At 47.7% G+C, this 16,336-nt stretch overlaps 1 protein-coding gene across 1 annotated transcript in view; it reads left to right on the forward strand.

Moving 5' to 3' along the window:
• Window positions 1-16,039, forward strand: part of LOC144113378 (putative rRNA-processing protein EBP2) — a 51,531-nt gene extending 35,492 nt beyond the window's left edge. Inside the window, exons 6-8 of the mRNA XM_077646426.1 lie at window positions 7,208-7,307; window positions 8,264-8,408; window positions 15,887-16,039. Coding sequence (XP_077502552.1) covers window positions 7,208-7,307; window positions 8,264-8,408; window positions 15,887-15,943 — 302 coding nt within the window. The 3' untranslated portion in view covers window positions 15,944-16,039. The remainder of the gene's footprint in view (window positions 1-7,207; window positions 7,308-8,263; window positions 8,409-15,886) is intronic.
• The last annotated feature ends 297 nt before the right edge of the window (window positions 16,040-16,336 follow it).

The following is a 16,336-nucleotide window of genomic DNA, read 5'->3' on the forward strand; positions in this document are numbered from 1 at the left end:
AGCCAGCCATCGTTGCACGCAAACTCCACATTCAGCCACAGCGTTATTTCTTCTGCTTTTGCTTTCAATATCGCTCCATTCACTGGCGAATTCGCACCGCACGCTCTTTTCACCCAAGCAAGCAAAACGTCTTCTAGGTCTTTGTGCATAGCTGTGCGCATTCTCTTCCGCTTTGGTGCAAACTCACCGTCTTGCAAAGCATTAGTAATCCGCTCCTTGTCTTTCACAATACCGCTCACGGTACTTTTCGCGATGCCGAACTTGCGCGCTATTTCGGTCTTTGAAAGCCGGCCAGCGCGAACTTCGGTTAAAACTTCAAATCTTCTCACGAAGCTCAAGCGGCTTTTTCCGAGGTTTTGGCTTACTAGTCATACTAGCAACACGATGTACAGGGCGCGCACTAAAACAAACAGCGGACACCACAATGTGGCGGCGTACAGACAGGCGGGAGATTGCGGAACATGGCAAGGTCACAGCGCACACGCATGCCATGAACAATCGATATGCCTACTGCACAGTTTGCGCGGCAGCCAGCAAACACGTGAGACACTGCCACATGGCATCGGTAGCACTGGCATGACGACACTGTCATGTGATCATCATTGGGAAACAGCATTGGCTGCTTTTTGTTCTCTCTTTTTTCTCTTTGCCTTTTTTTATTCTCGAGTTTTGCTGGCTTTCCTGGCTGGGCTGCCCACATGTTCTTTCTCTCTCTCTCTCTGTGCCGCTTTTGCTCCCTGCCCGAGATTGTAGGAGGAGTCTGCAAGTTGCAAGAACTCTGCCGACACGACGCGAATCTACTGGCACAATAAAGACAGATTATTGTTGGGAGTTTGCTGCAGGGGGTGGAAGGGGGGGTGGGGGGGTGCAAGGAGTAGGGAGGGGAGGAGCAGCGGCAGTTCTGCTTTCACAGAATCGCCTTTTCAACGAAGACGTGGTTAGGTCTCTGCCTCCCCGCGTCGCACGGAGGGTTGGCGGCGCAAAAAAGCTTTCATCTTTTTTCACTTTTTCATTCTTTCTTTCCGCTGAAATACTGCTTGAATGGTCGAGTAACGCTGCATGGCTTGGGCGCGGTTGGTTGTGAAAGTTCATCTTAACCGAATAGCGCGTGCGCAGTGTACATCGTAAGCAGATTTTTTTTGCATTGGCTCTATGGGAAACCAAACAAACGACCTCCACTGTTCATCTTAACCGAGGGTTCATCTTAAGCGAGTTCGTCTTAACGGGAGTCTACTGTTTATGGGTTAAACTGATAGAGAGCTGTGCAAAGTAAACTTTATGCTGACTGCCCCGTGCTTAATATTAATTGAACTGAGGCTGCTGGGGTTAATGATTCACTTGGCAGCATAACCATCTGCTAAAGTCAGCAGGTGAGGTTATTACTTCTGGAAGAATTTTCTGAGCCACCGTGACTCCCTTGGTTTCTTATTTTTCTTTATTAAGAGCTTCATGGTAGCGTTTTTTTTCTGCTGTGCGTGCTCTGTCGCAAGCCTATGCTAGCACTTTAAAAGTGGTGGTATTGCCATCAGTGGAAGCACTGCACAGTAAAAAACCCCAGGGAGTGTAAACTAATCCGGTGCCCTCCACTGTGGCGTCTCTCATGTGCAGCTGTGAGAGATTCAGCCTCATTAACCGTGCCTTACTCTCTTTTGTGATACCAGCAACGAAGCTGGTTCTCAGAATCAGTCTTTAGGCGATCCAGTTTACAGCAGTTGGTGGTACAGTCAAGCCCGCTTATAACGAACATGAGCATCACGCGGCGCCCGTTCGTTATATCCCAAAGTTTGTAGTAAGTGGACCACAGCTTTAAAGACAGTTGCTTGTCAAAGCACAAAATTTCAAAAATTTTTTCTTTGCGAAAAAGTTCGTGATGGACGTCTGTTTTTGCAGCGCAGATCCGATGAGTGAGGTCTCCAGTTTATTTAAAGCAGAAGCGTGCTCTTTGCCGAGGCCCTTGGCACAGTCAAGGTGTCTGAGGCTCTCTGTGTAGCCCATTGCTGCAGGCACGCTTATGGCAGCTGGCCCCAAAGTTTCATCGTCATCCGATTCCTCCGCGTCACTCTTGTCCCGCACTTCAGAAATGATTCCCACGTCCGTGCTCAGTTCCGCGGTGTCGGCATTGTCGTCAACAGAAATAGAATCATTCCAACCAGTGTCGACCCCCCATGCCGGAGTCGACGACGTGCTGCCTCAAATCGCTGCCGGGCTGGTCATCTTCCGAAGCATCGGGCTCAGCATCAGCAGACACTGTGTCAACGAAGCTGGTCTTGTGGAAGCAGTTCCGCACGCAAGTGGCCGCCACCTTCGCCCAGGCCGGTTTCATCATCTCTACCGCTGAATACAATGGAAATGGGCACGGTGTTCCCATCCGCCGTCCCGAATTACAACCAGGGAACGAGATTTGAACGAAGCCAACGAAACGTCCGCACCACAATAAGAGTGACAAAAGCGCGCAGCAGGGTAGACTAGCAACGTGGACAAGCGGCAATCAACCTAAAGATATACAGATGCACAGTGCCAGCGAAGAGACCAATGAGGGGCGTCCGTGAGCGTCAGTGCAGCCACCTCTTGGCTACCACGGCAGGCTTACTTCACGGAGTGTGGCCTCCAAGATTAGCCCAGGCAGCGCGGCTGATTGCAGAGGCTGCACACGGATTTACAAGAGAGAGAGGAGAGGGGAGCAGAGTTGCGAGGAGGGGCAGGAGGGCGATCTTGGAAGGCGCGTCGCCGAGGAAAAGGTAGCTCGCTTGAGAGCGGCATGAAACGGCCAGCGGGGAGGGCAGTTCGCCTCCGATGAGGCTCTGGAAAACAAGCCATGCGCTGGGCGCAAAACGGGATCGGAGGCAGGTTATCTCGCATCTCGGCACCGGGCTTATGCCATCCGTTCGCTGTAACCGATCAGCAGGGCTTAATGACGTTTGTTATACGTGTGATTTTGTGCCATTGAAATAATTATATTTTGATAGTCGCGAAAAGTCTCGTTCGTTATAAGCGATAGTTCGTCTTAAGTGGGGCCGTTATATGTGGGCTCGACTGTATGTGCTGTGCCATCCCATTTTCATGAAAATTTTGTGTGCCACTTCACTGGTGCCTTACTTCTCCCCATAGCTCCCATCTTTTTTTATCTCTAGCTTCAGAGTACTCCCTAATTGAAGTCCCCTGAATCTTCCATCATCTCAGTGTACAAATATTCATGTACACAGCAACACTTCTGATACTTTTTCTGCCAAACTTCAGTGACAAGGTTCAGTGCACTTGTGCTGTGCTCATACTATGCATCAGATGGCAAGCTCAACGTCTGCACCAATCTTACCTTATTTACTTGAATCTAGGCTTGCCACGATTCTAAGCTGACACCCAAAAGTTGGAGGCCAAATAAAGCAGAAAACTTTCTTTGAATGCAGGCCTGCCGAAACAGCAATTGAGGACGACTGCAGGGACAGCATGCAAACGGGATTTATTTCCACGAACCTGCTCCCGCTCACTCGTCCTCGTCATTGCTGACCTCCTTATCACTGTCCTCTTCGTACAGAGCACAGTCCTCTGTGCCATCAAGTGCACTGAGAATGCTGTACTTTTGGAACAAGCGCGCAACCAAGCTTTCCGAAATGTCATCCCAGGCTGTAGCAATCCAGCTAGCTAAAACTCCTAGCAACGGCGTATTTGATGCGGCCTGTTGGAGTTTGCTTGAGCCTTTCACTTGTCCCATAGAATGCCTTGCTCTCTTGCCAGCTCTCTCACTTTGGCAACTCTGTGGTCACTGGAAGTGCCGCTGACCTTCACAATTTCACAAACTCTGCCAGTGCTGAATCCACTTGAGAATGGCAGCCTTTCTTTGGGCTCGTGAAGGCCCTTCTCGCTGTGGTGCAAGCAAAAAGCTCATCACGCTGCCCTCTTCCAACAGAAAATGAGGTCGAAATGGCAGGTATTGCACGTGTGTGCGTTTATTGGCATTGGCTATGGATATTAATAGCTACAGTGCCGTCTTCTGTTGGCATCTTGTGGGGGAGCCAGATGCATGCAATTTTTTAGCAAACATAGAACGGAAGTATCAGTTTGCACACACCAGAAACTTACGGTAAATGAGCCTGAATTAACAGGAATACACGGTATATTTTATTGGAGCCAAAATCTGTAAAACGCACATATGGTGAGATTCTGGTTGGCTTCATAACACACTGTTGACTGTGCATTGCGACAGTGTTCAACAGCTGCCCAAGGTCTTGAGTTTCAGTCCTTGCTACGGTAAATGCATTTCAGTGGAGATTATTGAAAAAAAAAGCACCTGTGTCCTATGTTTGTCCGTGCAAGTTAAAGAATCACAGGAGGTCGCAGTTAATCCAGAGCCCTCCACAGTGGCGTCTCTTAGAGGCCCTTTGCAGCTTCAAAGTGCAGAGCTCCATAAGAGCAGCCCGAGAACTGTTCCGCGGAACAGTTCTCGGGCTGCTCTCATACCCTGGGGCCAGAATGCAGAAATCAGAATGCCGATCATTGATATAATTCGCAGCCCTCCACCGTGGAGCCTTGTACAGTGAAAGCTCGTTAATTTGAACCTTGATAATTCGAATTTTCGAATAATTCTAACTACACTACTTGGTCCGGCCAAGCTGCATAGAGATCTATGTACAAAAAGCCCGTTAATTCGAAAGCGAGTTGGTTCCGCTACGAATAATTCGAACTACACACCGCCACGTCTGGGCAGCTTGGAACATAGCACGTGGCCAAAAAAAAAAAGCACTTCCGCATAGTTAGAGGCTGCGCACGTCCTAAACGGGGACTGAACATGGAACCAGTTAAAACCGTGTAAGAGTGGGTAAAGCCTAAATGGCACCACCCCCGGCGCGGCGCTGGAGGGTAGGGGTTGCCGGCTGTGTCGGCGGCTGCCTACCCTCATTTCCGCACAGCCTCTGAAACTCACAACTAAATACTCGTTAATTCTAGCCCTGTTAACTTGGAAATACAGATCAGTACTGTCGGCGCAGTCTCAGCCAACGACCATGAAAGGCTATGACTTAGGACAGGCGCTACAAATTATGTGTGAAAAACTTTTCTTTGCGAGTGTCATCCATCTTTACACCCATCAGTCACCAACGGAAGCACGCAGTCAGCCGCGATCATGATGCCGACTTTTAACATCGCCCGGCCGTGGCCCGGCGGTCAGCCGCTGGCCAGAAGCGGCCAACACGGGCTAACAGCGCGGACCAATCAGGGCGCGAATGCGTCTGACTTCCGCCCGCTTCTACAACATGGCCGTGCCTGTTGAAGCCTCGGGCCCACGACCCAAGCGGTCTCTCGCTTGACCGCGAACTCATCGTTGCCGCTACTGTGCCTCGTGTTCACGGCAAACAAAAGTCGCACGAAGCTTTCGCTTTGTCTGAATATGCTCGCAGCACAAAATTTTTGCTATGAAATGCGCTAGATTTTTAGAATGTTTCCGGTTTTTGAAAGCTGTTAGTGTTAGCCACTACGTGTCGGTTGATGTCAGGAAGCGTGGGAGGTTCAAACAGGTTAACTATTTTGGTTCAGAAAGGGGCCACAAAGAATAATTCGTCCTCTTTGTTGTCATTGAATAAATAATAGCTTAATTGTAAATGCACAGCTGTTCTTTTCAGCTTTTTGCTAAGCATATGGTGCCGCTTGTGGTGCTGCATGGCGGCGGTGCGGCGGCGTTCCACCGTGCCGCTCAAAATTCGCAGCGCAAGTTCGCTCCATGTGGGTCACCCCTTAAGGCGAATGTACTGAAAACGAGGCTTGCACAACCGGAGAAGTGCTGGCACTCTGCGAAGTTCTCTTCTCCCCCTTGCTAAAGCTAAGTCAAAAAGTACACACCGTGAGGCTATTACTGCGCAGTATCTTGGCGCACTGTCAAGAAATGCGTTGTGGACCATGACAGTGCAAAACGGAGGGAAGTGTTAGTGACTGACGCTTTTCTTTTTTTCAAATTCTTAGGCAAAAATTGGGGGTGGGTGGGTCATTATGTGAGTGGGTTGATTACACGGGTAAATGTGGTACATATATCGTAATGCAAATGGTTCTTGTCAGTTTTTTCGAGGCCATTCGATAATTCGAACATCGGATAATTCAAACTTTTTTCCTTGTTCCTGAAAGTTTGAATTAACGAGCTTTCACTGTATAGCTTTCAGGTCAGCTTTGTTGAGTAAAACATCTTGCCATATTTTTTTTACTGCGCTGGTTGTATTAGCCTGGTTCTGCTAGTTTCATGTTATCATCATTGTCCCTCCTATTTGGCCCATTCCAGCATGGAAAGACAAATGACGACATTTAGTATGCACAAAGCTGCTTGCTCACGGTCACAGCCACTCTACCCTGGTCTGCGTCCTGTCAGAGGCCAACTTATACAACTGAATTTGAACCAAGGCTGTAACCCAAACTGTGATGCAGGATATGCTTGCCCTCAGCCACAAATATGTTGTCATTCGCTTATTGGCTACTGCAGCTATTTGGCTTTAGTTTAGCTATTTGTCTGTGCTATTTGTGTAGTGGAGAATCTCTTGAAAGCTCTTGGTAAAAAGCTAAACATATTACTTAAGTGCTCCGCAGAGATTCGTTGCTAGAAGGACTCTCCCGTTGAAAGGTTGCTTGCTTACTTGTATGGGCCACTGCAGGCGTGCCGAATACGAAGTTAGCACGGCGTCTGTGTTTAAGCAGCTGTGCTAAGGAATGCAGACACTTGATGCCGTGTGCTGCTCTTGCAGCCCGCATTATGGAAGTTTTTCAGCACTAACAGTGTTGCAAAACACCAGAAATAAAACTAGAGGTCACCGAGCCAATTTGAGCTTCTAATAAGAGTCCTCAGTGGGCAGCTCTCTAGCCCTCCCCGCCTCCTACAACCAGACACGAAATATACCGGTTTACTGCCAAATGGGAACGACATTCTTCTGTTCTGCCTGTTTTCAAAATCGGTCCTAAGTAGGACGCCCCTTGTAAGCCCACCGGACATCCAGATTCGGATTTTCAGATGCCCACCCGACATCCGGATTCAGATGTCCACTTTCGGACCTGCTGTGTTCTTCCTTCGGATGTCCAAATTCGGCTTCAGACGTACGGACCTTAAATGGACATCCGCTGGACATTGCTGGCCGTCTGGGTTCTGCTCTGTTTCCAAAAAAAAGTCGCGAAGTGTGGTGCTCATCACTCTGTACTTGGAGAGTAAACAGCCGCCATCTTGTTTCTTCTTTCTTTGCAGGCCAGGGATCGCTAGACTTCTTGGAGAATACTGGAAAGCAGAAAGGCCCAAAGCCAGCTGCAGCTGGCAACCAACCAGGAAAGGGAAAGCGCCTCTCAAAGTGAGTCATTCGCATGCAATGGAGGGCATACAGGTAGCTGCAGCATGTAAGGGAACACTCAGTTTGCAGTCAAGAGCATTATTCATACAGTGAAGTAAATGTTTTATCAGTACCATCCATCCAGAGAGAGCCGCCGCGGTGGCTCAGTGGTGATGGCGCTCGGCTGCTGACCCGAAAAGCGCGGGTTCGATGCCGGTCACAGTGGTTGAATTTCAATGGAGGCGAAATTCTAGAGGCCTCTGTACTGTGCAATGTCAGTGCACATTTAGGAACCCCAGGTGGTCGAAATTTCTGGAGCCCTTCACTATGGCGTCCCCATAACCTGAGTCGCTTCGGGACGTTAAACCCCTATAAAACAAACATCCAGAGTGAAATTAGTATTGTGCCTCTCACTCAAGCTTATAGAGTAATCGTTTGCTCAATGTGTACAGAGTGTTTCACCTAAGACTACACAATTTTTAAAAATAGGCTTTTTGAGTTATAAGAGCACTTTTATCGGCATAGCATTGTTAGCTGTGTAGTACATCAGAATACAGCTAAGGCTAACTATAGCAGGCTGGTCATTTAATATTGAGCAGTTAACTTTTTAACTATTACTGTTAGGCTCCTTAATTATTGAGAGGTGCAGAGCCCACCATAAGTAATATCTGTATCAGTTTTTAGAATTTAGAATACATGGTTATCCTCGGTGCTGTTGCCCAACAAATTTTGGCTACATTGCGCCAGAATGCACGCATTGCATCAGAATATATGTCAGAATACTAATGAAAGTGTGCCGGCATAAATGCATTAAATCACTCCTCCCACACTTGGCGTTAAGAACACTCACTGACACCAGCATTTCGGACCACCCCAGTTGTTGCTCCACGTCTCACTGCCATGGTGGCAAATCTGTGGTCAGTTTTCTCACCTTCCTCCTCCCCCTCTTCTCTGGCACACTTTGTGCATCCTGCCAGGTCGCAATTGAAGAGGCAGTACAAAGACAAGAAGTACGGCTATGGCGGCCAGCGCAAGCGGTCCAAGTTCAACACGGCGAGCAGTTCGGCCGACGTGGAGGGCTTCAGTCGGAAGAAGCACAACATGGCACCAGGGGCCGGCAAGGTTTGGTCGTCTTTCCTGCCCTCTCTGTTAGGACTGCGTTTACACCTGTCAAAGAGTCAGGATGAGCATTGCCTCACATGGCAATGCTTTATGCTTTTTAATGTGCGAGCATTAGAGGGGACATGTCGCAGAGGTAGTGAAACCCTCTGAAGCCCTAGGAGTGAAGCCCTGCTCACCGGATTGTGAGCAAACTGTCCACTGTCGCAGGTGGTAGTAAAATTACCGATTTGTCACGAGTGGTTGCCCGTCAAGAGCATCCTAGGTCACAGAAGTCCCACCGGTGGTAGCACCTGCCATCGCAGGGCAGTGCTGCATCGCTTAACCGCTGCACCAGGGTACAAGGACTCCCAGGGATCTATGAAGGCAAAATAGAGAATGACTGATGTTGCGGCATTAATGGGCGGACTGCTCTTAAAAGAAAAAATTTTTGTTTCTGCTCCAAATTTAATCAAATTACACACTCTTGACTAGGTTTCCGTGCTGATTCCAAAAAATCTCATTGGTTTCATGATAGGCTGATTAGTTCCTGAGTTATGCATAATTAACACCCTCTCATTAATAAGAAAAATTAAGAGAAAAAGCACATTATAAATTCATAAATTTCACTTGGTTAGGTTCTGGAAACACAAAAGGGTGAAATGTTGGATACAGTTTTTCAATTTTACCGTCATAAGTAGTTTTTAAAGACATTGAAACTCAAGGTACAAATAGTGTCCAACTTTCAATCAAAAACTAGAGCAAATTAAAAAATTTCTGAACCTTAATTACAAATTCTGCTCCCAACATTGCCTAGTCTACACATATGGCTACGTGCTAAAAAAAGTGTTGTTTATGGCAAAGTGCTTCAAATTTGTTCACATACTGGCATTAGCAGACACCCAATAGCCTTCTGGGATGTAGTCTGTATGACCAGAGTGATTAAAATGGCGCTTTTTCAGTGTGCGCTGCAGATTTTCTGCAGATTCAACTCCGTGTAAACTTCCCGAACTGATGGCGCACAGTCGAAAGTCAACTTCTGAGCCGCACGGTCCACCGCGGAAGTCAACTTCTTTTTGGCGTATTTCTTCCAAGTTTTTGAATGCACACCGCGGTGGGATATGTTCATCACCGAAAATATGTCATTCAACACGGCACGCTGGTTTCCCGTTGACTGCATCGCGCGCACAGCGAGGATGTTCACCGCGAACGGGCTCACTGTCTGGTCGGTCTCCACACGCGGCGAACTCCATCGAGATGAAATGTCGCAACAGTTCACACATGTCAGGATCAGTTTGGCGGCGAGGCCATACTCTCTGTCGGATTTTTGTGTCGTCACGTCGCCATTGCATACTTTGCACTTCACTGACGCCAGTATCTTGTTCACCGAACGCAAGCTGACGATGGAGAAGGTGTCGCCGAGTGGGGCAGTTGCGGAGTCTCTCATTCCACTGAAGAACGCTGCCTTGCACTCTGTTGCTGGCACTGATGCTGTCTGCTGAAGTTTCTCCTGAACTTTCTTGTCCATTTCTTCGATCGCACAAGGTTGCAGCTTTGGGGTATCATGTCGAACACGACCGCTGCCTGTTGAGGCTTCCGCGACCGGCGCCGCAGTTAGGCTTAGCTCGATCGGCACCTCCCGATCCGCCTGCAGAGGCGTATCCACGGCGCTTGCGGTGTCCGTGCTGCTCGAGGTGACCGTGATGCTCTTGTTCAGGTTGGTAATGAGCGATTATTGTCCTCTTTTTCCCGTATCTGTGAGTCATGTGGAACTTTGGCGCCGACGTTGACATCGTCGCGAGGTGCACCAGCTAACACACCTTGGCAAGATGGCTACCGCTTGCTCTCAACGGATGCTTTCAGCAGATGACACAAGGCCTTTCAGCCAATTAGATAGCAGCCTTCGGTCACGTGCACCAACTAGCGAATAGCATCGTGCGTTGCGACTGCTTTTTTGGCGGCATTTTCTCCCTCATTCAATAAGCATAACAAAGCAGCAACTGCGCGAAATTCAAAACGAAAAGCAGCTCTTCCAAATGAGACCAAGATGGCTGCGATCGCTGCAGTGAAACGATAATAGCATGTCGCGGAAAAAGCCCTGTTATTGCGCAAAAATCTGTCAAGAGAGAGCTCGGATCCAAGTTGTCTACTCATTTTACAGCTCAAATGTTGGCTCTGGAGATTAGAAAATTCACAGGCTCGTAAAGAAACAGCTTCAGATTTTGAAAATTTCATTTTTGAAAAATCAATTTTTTTCACGATTTTTTTGCCTCCAAGAGCCGTCTCCCCTCTTAAAAGATGACAAGAACAGAAAGGCCAAGAACAAAAATAAAAAAAATCAAAAATTAAATAAGAAGTCAGCATGTGATCAGCTAGTGTAGTGCGTAGTGGTGACTGCTCATTCATTCCCAAAGTGTCACCCAAATTGGTGTCATTGAGTTTTTTTGCTGGCCTATATTAAATGTGGCCTCATGTGTGCATACTAGCTGCAGTGTCTACTCAGTGTATGCATAGGTTGTGTGTCTGCACATACGTACATAGTGCTGCTTATAAGTCTATTTTTTTTTTTGCAAGAACAATCTTTCAAAATTGACGGGTCGACCTGTATGCAGAGCCAGCCTATATTTAGGGGTTGAAGGTAGTTTCATCCAAGCCAATGGGAATATACACCTCTTGCCCATGCCAGTTCTAAGCAGAAAGCATGGACCTCCATGAGTGAAAAAAAAACAGAAATCGTGTGTTCAATGAATATCAATTCTGCTGACAAAAATTTGAATTGCGAGCAATTTACGGGGCTCGCTTGTGCTCTGGGTGTTCTTGGGCGTTCAGTAGACAGTGTGAGAGCAAACTTCCGATATTCTCAGTGGCGTAGTAGAAGCTGCAGATTGTGTGTCGTGGTGGAATCTGAAACCATAGAACCTTTGGCAGTTATGTCTGCCTCTGTCGGCCAGGCAGCAGGCAAGTATGGAAAGCAGGACAGGGAGCCGTTTTATTGTGCTTGGTCGCTGTTTATCTCCGACTGTTTGCCTTGCCATTGTCTTTAGATGTGTGCGTGCTGTGATGCGATGGGATTTCGAAACTACGTAATGAAGTGTGATGTATTCGTCAACTTATATATTTTTGGCCAGCAACATTGCATATTGGGGGCCCGACTTATGCCTGTGCTACACGGGTACGTTGAAATGACATTCGAGTCGAACGGCATTCGAAACTTCGAATGGCATTCAGACTGGACGGACCCGTACGGTGCTACACGACTATTCCAAAAGCATTCAAAAGCTTCAGTATTCTGCCGCCAAGCTACAGGGGTGCTGCTGCCGTCAAGTTTTGTTTTAAACAAATATAGCAGCAACAATTAATTTGTATAGTTACAGTCCGCTATAAAATTGCTACATTTAAAAGTAATATGTCATTTCTAATAAATTTTACTATTTATTCATTACTAAACGCCTCTGTTCTAATAGAGGCCCAAGCCCATAGCCCTGCCATTTTTTGTGTGCGGTCTGTTGGCTACATTGGGCTCTATCTCCTGCGTGTGTCGCAAAAACAAAAAGTGCAATAAACTTCACCGAATAAAAAAAAAGCTCACTTAAAATGTACACACAGATGCACAGACGCACACGCACACAAAATAAAAAGACAAAACACAGCAAAAGCAACAGCACAAAGTGAAAAAACACACTGGGTCAAAATGGCTGCCTTTCTTTCCTACGATGGGTTCCAGAGTATGCGGTTAATATTTTCTTGCTAACAAAACTTCTGGAAAAGATCCGTGTAGTGTATATAAATAGTATTTATAATTTCATCGTTTAACGAACGTATTTGCTCTTCAAAACCTATGCTGCCACCTATGACGCGAAGACGCTGCGGTAGAGAGTAGTCGCGCTTGTGTTTCGAAGGCATTCCAAAATCTCGAATGTCTCCGCGGAGCTCCGTCGACTCGAATGTCATGTGAACCGATTGCCGTTCAAAAACGTCGTGTAGCAGCGCAGGTTTGGCAGTCGAGTCGAATGACATTCGTTTGGAAGGCATTCGAAACGCCCGTGTAGCACAGGTATTACATTTGAAGTCATTATACGTGGCTATATACAACACTTTTTTCGATACCGTTTTCTGGTTTTATTTAGTTGTTAGTGTTGTATCTATCTTGTGCTGTTCTGTGTCTTATGTACAGTAAAAGCTCGTTAATTCGACACTGACGGGACCGCGAAAAATTGTCGAATTAACCGAATGTCGAAATATCGAATGAACCACAAAAAACATGAAATTTGCCCCAGCATGACATACCTTTATTTGGCAAAGAAGTTTGTTATCGTCGTCTGCTTTTTCGGGCGAATTTGAGCGGCTACAATAGCTCGAACAGCTGCCAGATGCTCCGCGGCACGCGAACCATCCGGAATTTGTTCACAGAAGTCTTCCAGCACGGACAAGGCTTCTGCGGCTTCTTTCACCGTGCGCTTCGGCGTTTGGGGCAGGTGCTCACAATTGTCATCTTCCGACGAATCGTCGTTGTCGGCGCCTGTCACTTCTTGGATGATTTCGTCCTCGGTCAGCTGACCGGCAATGGCGACACCATCATCGATGGACACGTAATCCACGAGCCGCACGGCAGGAGGCAAAACGTTGTCGAAACAGCTGTCGTCTTCTGTGGTTGCGTCAGCTGCTTCTGTCGGCAGTTCCCCCATACCGCAGTTCGGTTGCACAAAACCGCTGTGCCGAAAGCAGTTCGCAATAACAGCTGTAGGCATGTTACCCCATTCGTGCGCCAGAATGTTCAAAGCGCTGAGGAGCGTAAGGTCGTACTTCTTCCCAGCTTCCATACAGAGGAGCATGCGCTGCAATACATGCTTTCTGTACTTGCATTTTATATGCTGGATTATGCCCTGGTCCATGGGCTGAAGGGCTGTGGTTGTATTCGGCAGGAGGAACACAAGCTTAATCCATTCCAGGCCCGACACCTTGCAGTGAGCACTGCAATTGTTCACAACCATGAGGACCTTCCGTTTCTCAGCTCGAAAACACCGATCCATTTGATGAAGCCAGGACTGAAATATGCTGGACGTCATCCAAGCCTTCCTGTTGGCTTGGTATTCAACCGGAAGGCGCCGCGCGTTCTTGAAGCACCTCGGCTTCTGAGCCTTTCCGATCACTAGGAGAGGCAGACGCCCCAAGACTCCTATATAAAATTGTAGGGACCATGCGTGCAGGTCGAATTATCCGATTGTCCGAATTAACGGGGGTCGAATTTACGAGCTTTCACTGTATTTCACTTTGTAGCAGTTGTTTTTAAGCTATATTTTTGGTGTGTGAGCATTACAACTCTTGTGTCAGAAAATCAATATGTCTGACCATACCATATCTACTCGAGCCTAGGCCGACCGCAATTCTAGGCTGACCCCCGAAATTCATAAAGTGAGAAAATAAAAGGTTACTTGAATGTAAGCCGTATGAAAAAAGGCATTGACTAGGACTGGAACATGTATTTTATTAAGCTTGCGATGCTTGTCGTAGCACATCGAATGCTCACTCATCATCTTTGTCAACATCGCTGACATCGCTGTCCTCTTTGTAACTGGCTTCCTCCCACAGCGCACTGTCTTCACTTCCATCCAGCGTGTTCGAGACGCTACACTTGCAGAAGGGCCGTACAATCAGTTCGGCTGGAATTTCCTCCCATGCCGCGGCAACCCAGTTCGCCACTTGGCTAAGCGAAGCACGCTTGATGCGCCCGGTCGGTGTGAGCTGGTGGTCGTGAAGCGTCAGCCAGTTGTTGTAGTGCTCCTGCAGCCTATCCTTAAAGGGCTTGTTGATTGCAACGTCGAGTTGTTGTAGCTGGCTCGTCATTCCTGCGGGTATCACCCCAGTGTCCATACCGCCTTTCGAAAGCACTGACTTTAAGGCATCTATCAAGTGGCCCCGATAGGAGTCGAGAATTAAGAGTGACTCTTTGAACAACAGGGCCCCGGCACGACATTGCAAAATGGTCTTCACCCAATCTTCGACTAGGGCACCACTCATACATCCATTTTCGTGTGTGTGCACGACGTTTTTAGGGAAAACCTCTCTGGATGGAAGCGTTTTCCGCTTAAAAATGAGGTACGGCGGCATTTTTCGCCCATCGGCCATGCAACATAACATCACGGTAAGACGTTGCTTTTCATACCCAGCAGTTTTTACTTTCACCTGTTTTGTGCCCTTCTCATCAACTGTGTATGGCACAGGCATGTCGAAATATAGTGGGGTCTAATCGGTGTCACCGATTTGGCCCAGACTGTACTGCTTCTCCAGCCGCTTCTTGATCACAAAGCACTGAAATTCCACCAGCTTCTCCTTAAAATCAGGTGCTAGGTTTTGGCTTAGGGAAGTTCGCTGTTGCAGGCAGAACCCGAAATGCTTCATGAAACGAGTGACCCAGTCCCTGCTGGCTTTAAATTGGGTCTGTAGGACGCCTCTAAAGTTAGCGACCTCCCTTGCCTTTGGTTGTATTATCTCCATCGTCACGGGCACTGCACCTTCCCTTTGCTTCCTGATAAAGTTGGCGACATTCTTTTCCATCTCGTGGTGTCGCCCGCTCTTGGGTCCAATGAAGGCCATTCGCTTTGCAGCGCAGCTGATTAGCTCGTTCCACAGCTTCTGCCACCGGCGCATGTTCTTCTCATCCACGGTGAAGTCGCGCCGGGTTTGTAGGTTTGAAGTGCTTTCCGCTTAAAAGCCGCGACATAATGGCATCGCTTGGGAGGCCCATTGCGCCGCAAACACAGGCGTTTCTCGAAGTCACGTGGCGGCGAACACAAGCAAGTACGGGACGGCGAGTCATTTGTTCACAACGTTCAAAAAGCCTGTACCAACAAGCAAAATGAAGCCTGCAAGCAGCTGCATGCAAGCTATGGCCGCGAGATGGCATTACATGTTTAGCAGTTGCAGGCAAACCACATCCTAAGCTGAGCCCCGACTTTCGTAAACGATTTAAAAACAAAAAGTCTCAGCCTAGATTCGAGTAAATACGGTATTTCTGAAGCTTCTTTTAACAAGTGTCCAAGTGGAGAGTGTGAAATCCTCCTCTCCAAGCGACGTCAGCTAAGGATAGCTACCGGAAGGCTACAACCAACCACGTCCCTGGCTCTGGGGCACTGTCGAAGGCCGAGAGGTGCAAAACGGTGCTCATTGCCTGGCTACCAAATGTTAACATTGCTATATCTTCCGTGGTGCTGTCAGCAAGTGCAAGATAAAGTGTTAACCGCGGCATCGATGCTTGCCGCACCATGGCTAGTCACTTGTGTAATGAGGCAAAGCCAGCTCCCTGCCTGCCAAGCAACCTCAGCTTCGTGCTCGGCGGTTCGATATATCTCTTTTATGGCATTCCTCTTTCGATATGTCGACTAAGAATTGCTTGTATTTTTAAAAATATTTACAAACAGTTCAGTATAACCAGTAATCTTTTATATCCGTGTTCGTTATACCGAGGTTTGACTGTATTTTAAAATTTTACTGTTGTCTTGCAGAAACGTCCTGGCAAGGCAAGGCGGCAGAATATGAAGAACAAGCAGAGGAGAAAATGACGCTGTCCTGCTTGTTGTGTGCACTGGACCAAGATATGAGTGGCTGCTGTGAGTTGACTGAGAAAAGAATAAACTGTACATGTTTCTTGTTTGGCATTGTTGTCAATCTGGCATATATAGCAAGGCAGTAGCTGGTTTGCGTTCTGGGGCTCTCAACTTCGGACTCAGCCCCTGTGGTCACTTGCGGCATGTTTCATCAAGCGTGAAATTTTGAAATGTCAGCATCTTTGCATTTTAAATGTGTGGAATGTTTTGGATGATCCACAAAATGGTAACAGAGATGCTTCGTACGTCCAAGAGAAGAGGGCGTTGCACACCACACGATGCACACCATTTACAATCTACCTGTGACAGTTTGCAGAGTTGTTATAGCACCACAAATGGCTGGGTACT

The sequence above is a fragment of the Amblyomma americanum genome, chromosome 1 (assembly GCF_052857255.1).
Source record: "Amblyomma americanum isolate KBUSLIRL-KWMA chromosome 1, ASM5285725v1, whole genome shotgun sequence".
Lineage (NCBI taxonomy): Eukaryota > Metazoa > Arthropoda > Arachnida > Ixodida > Ixodidae > Amblyomma > Amblyomma americanum.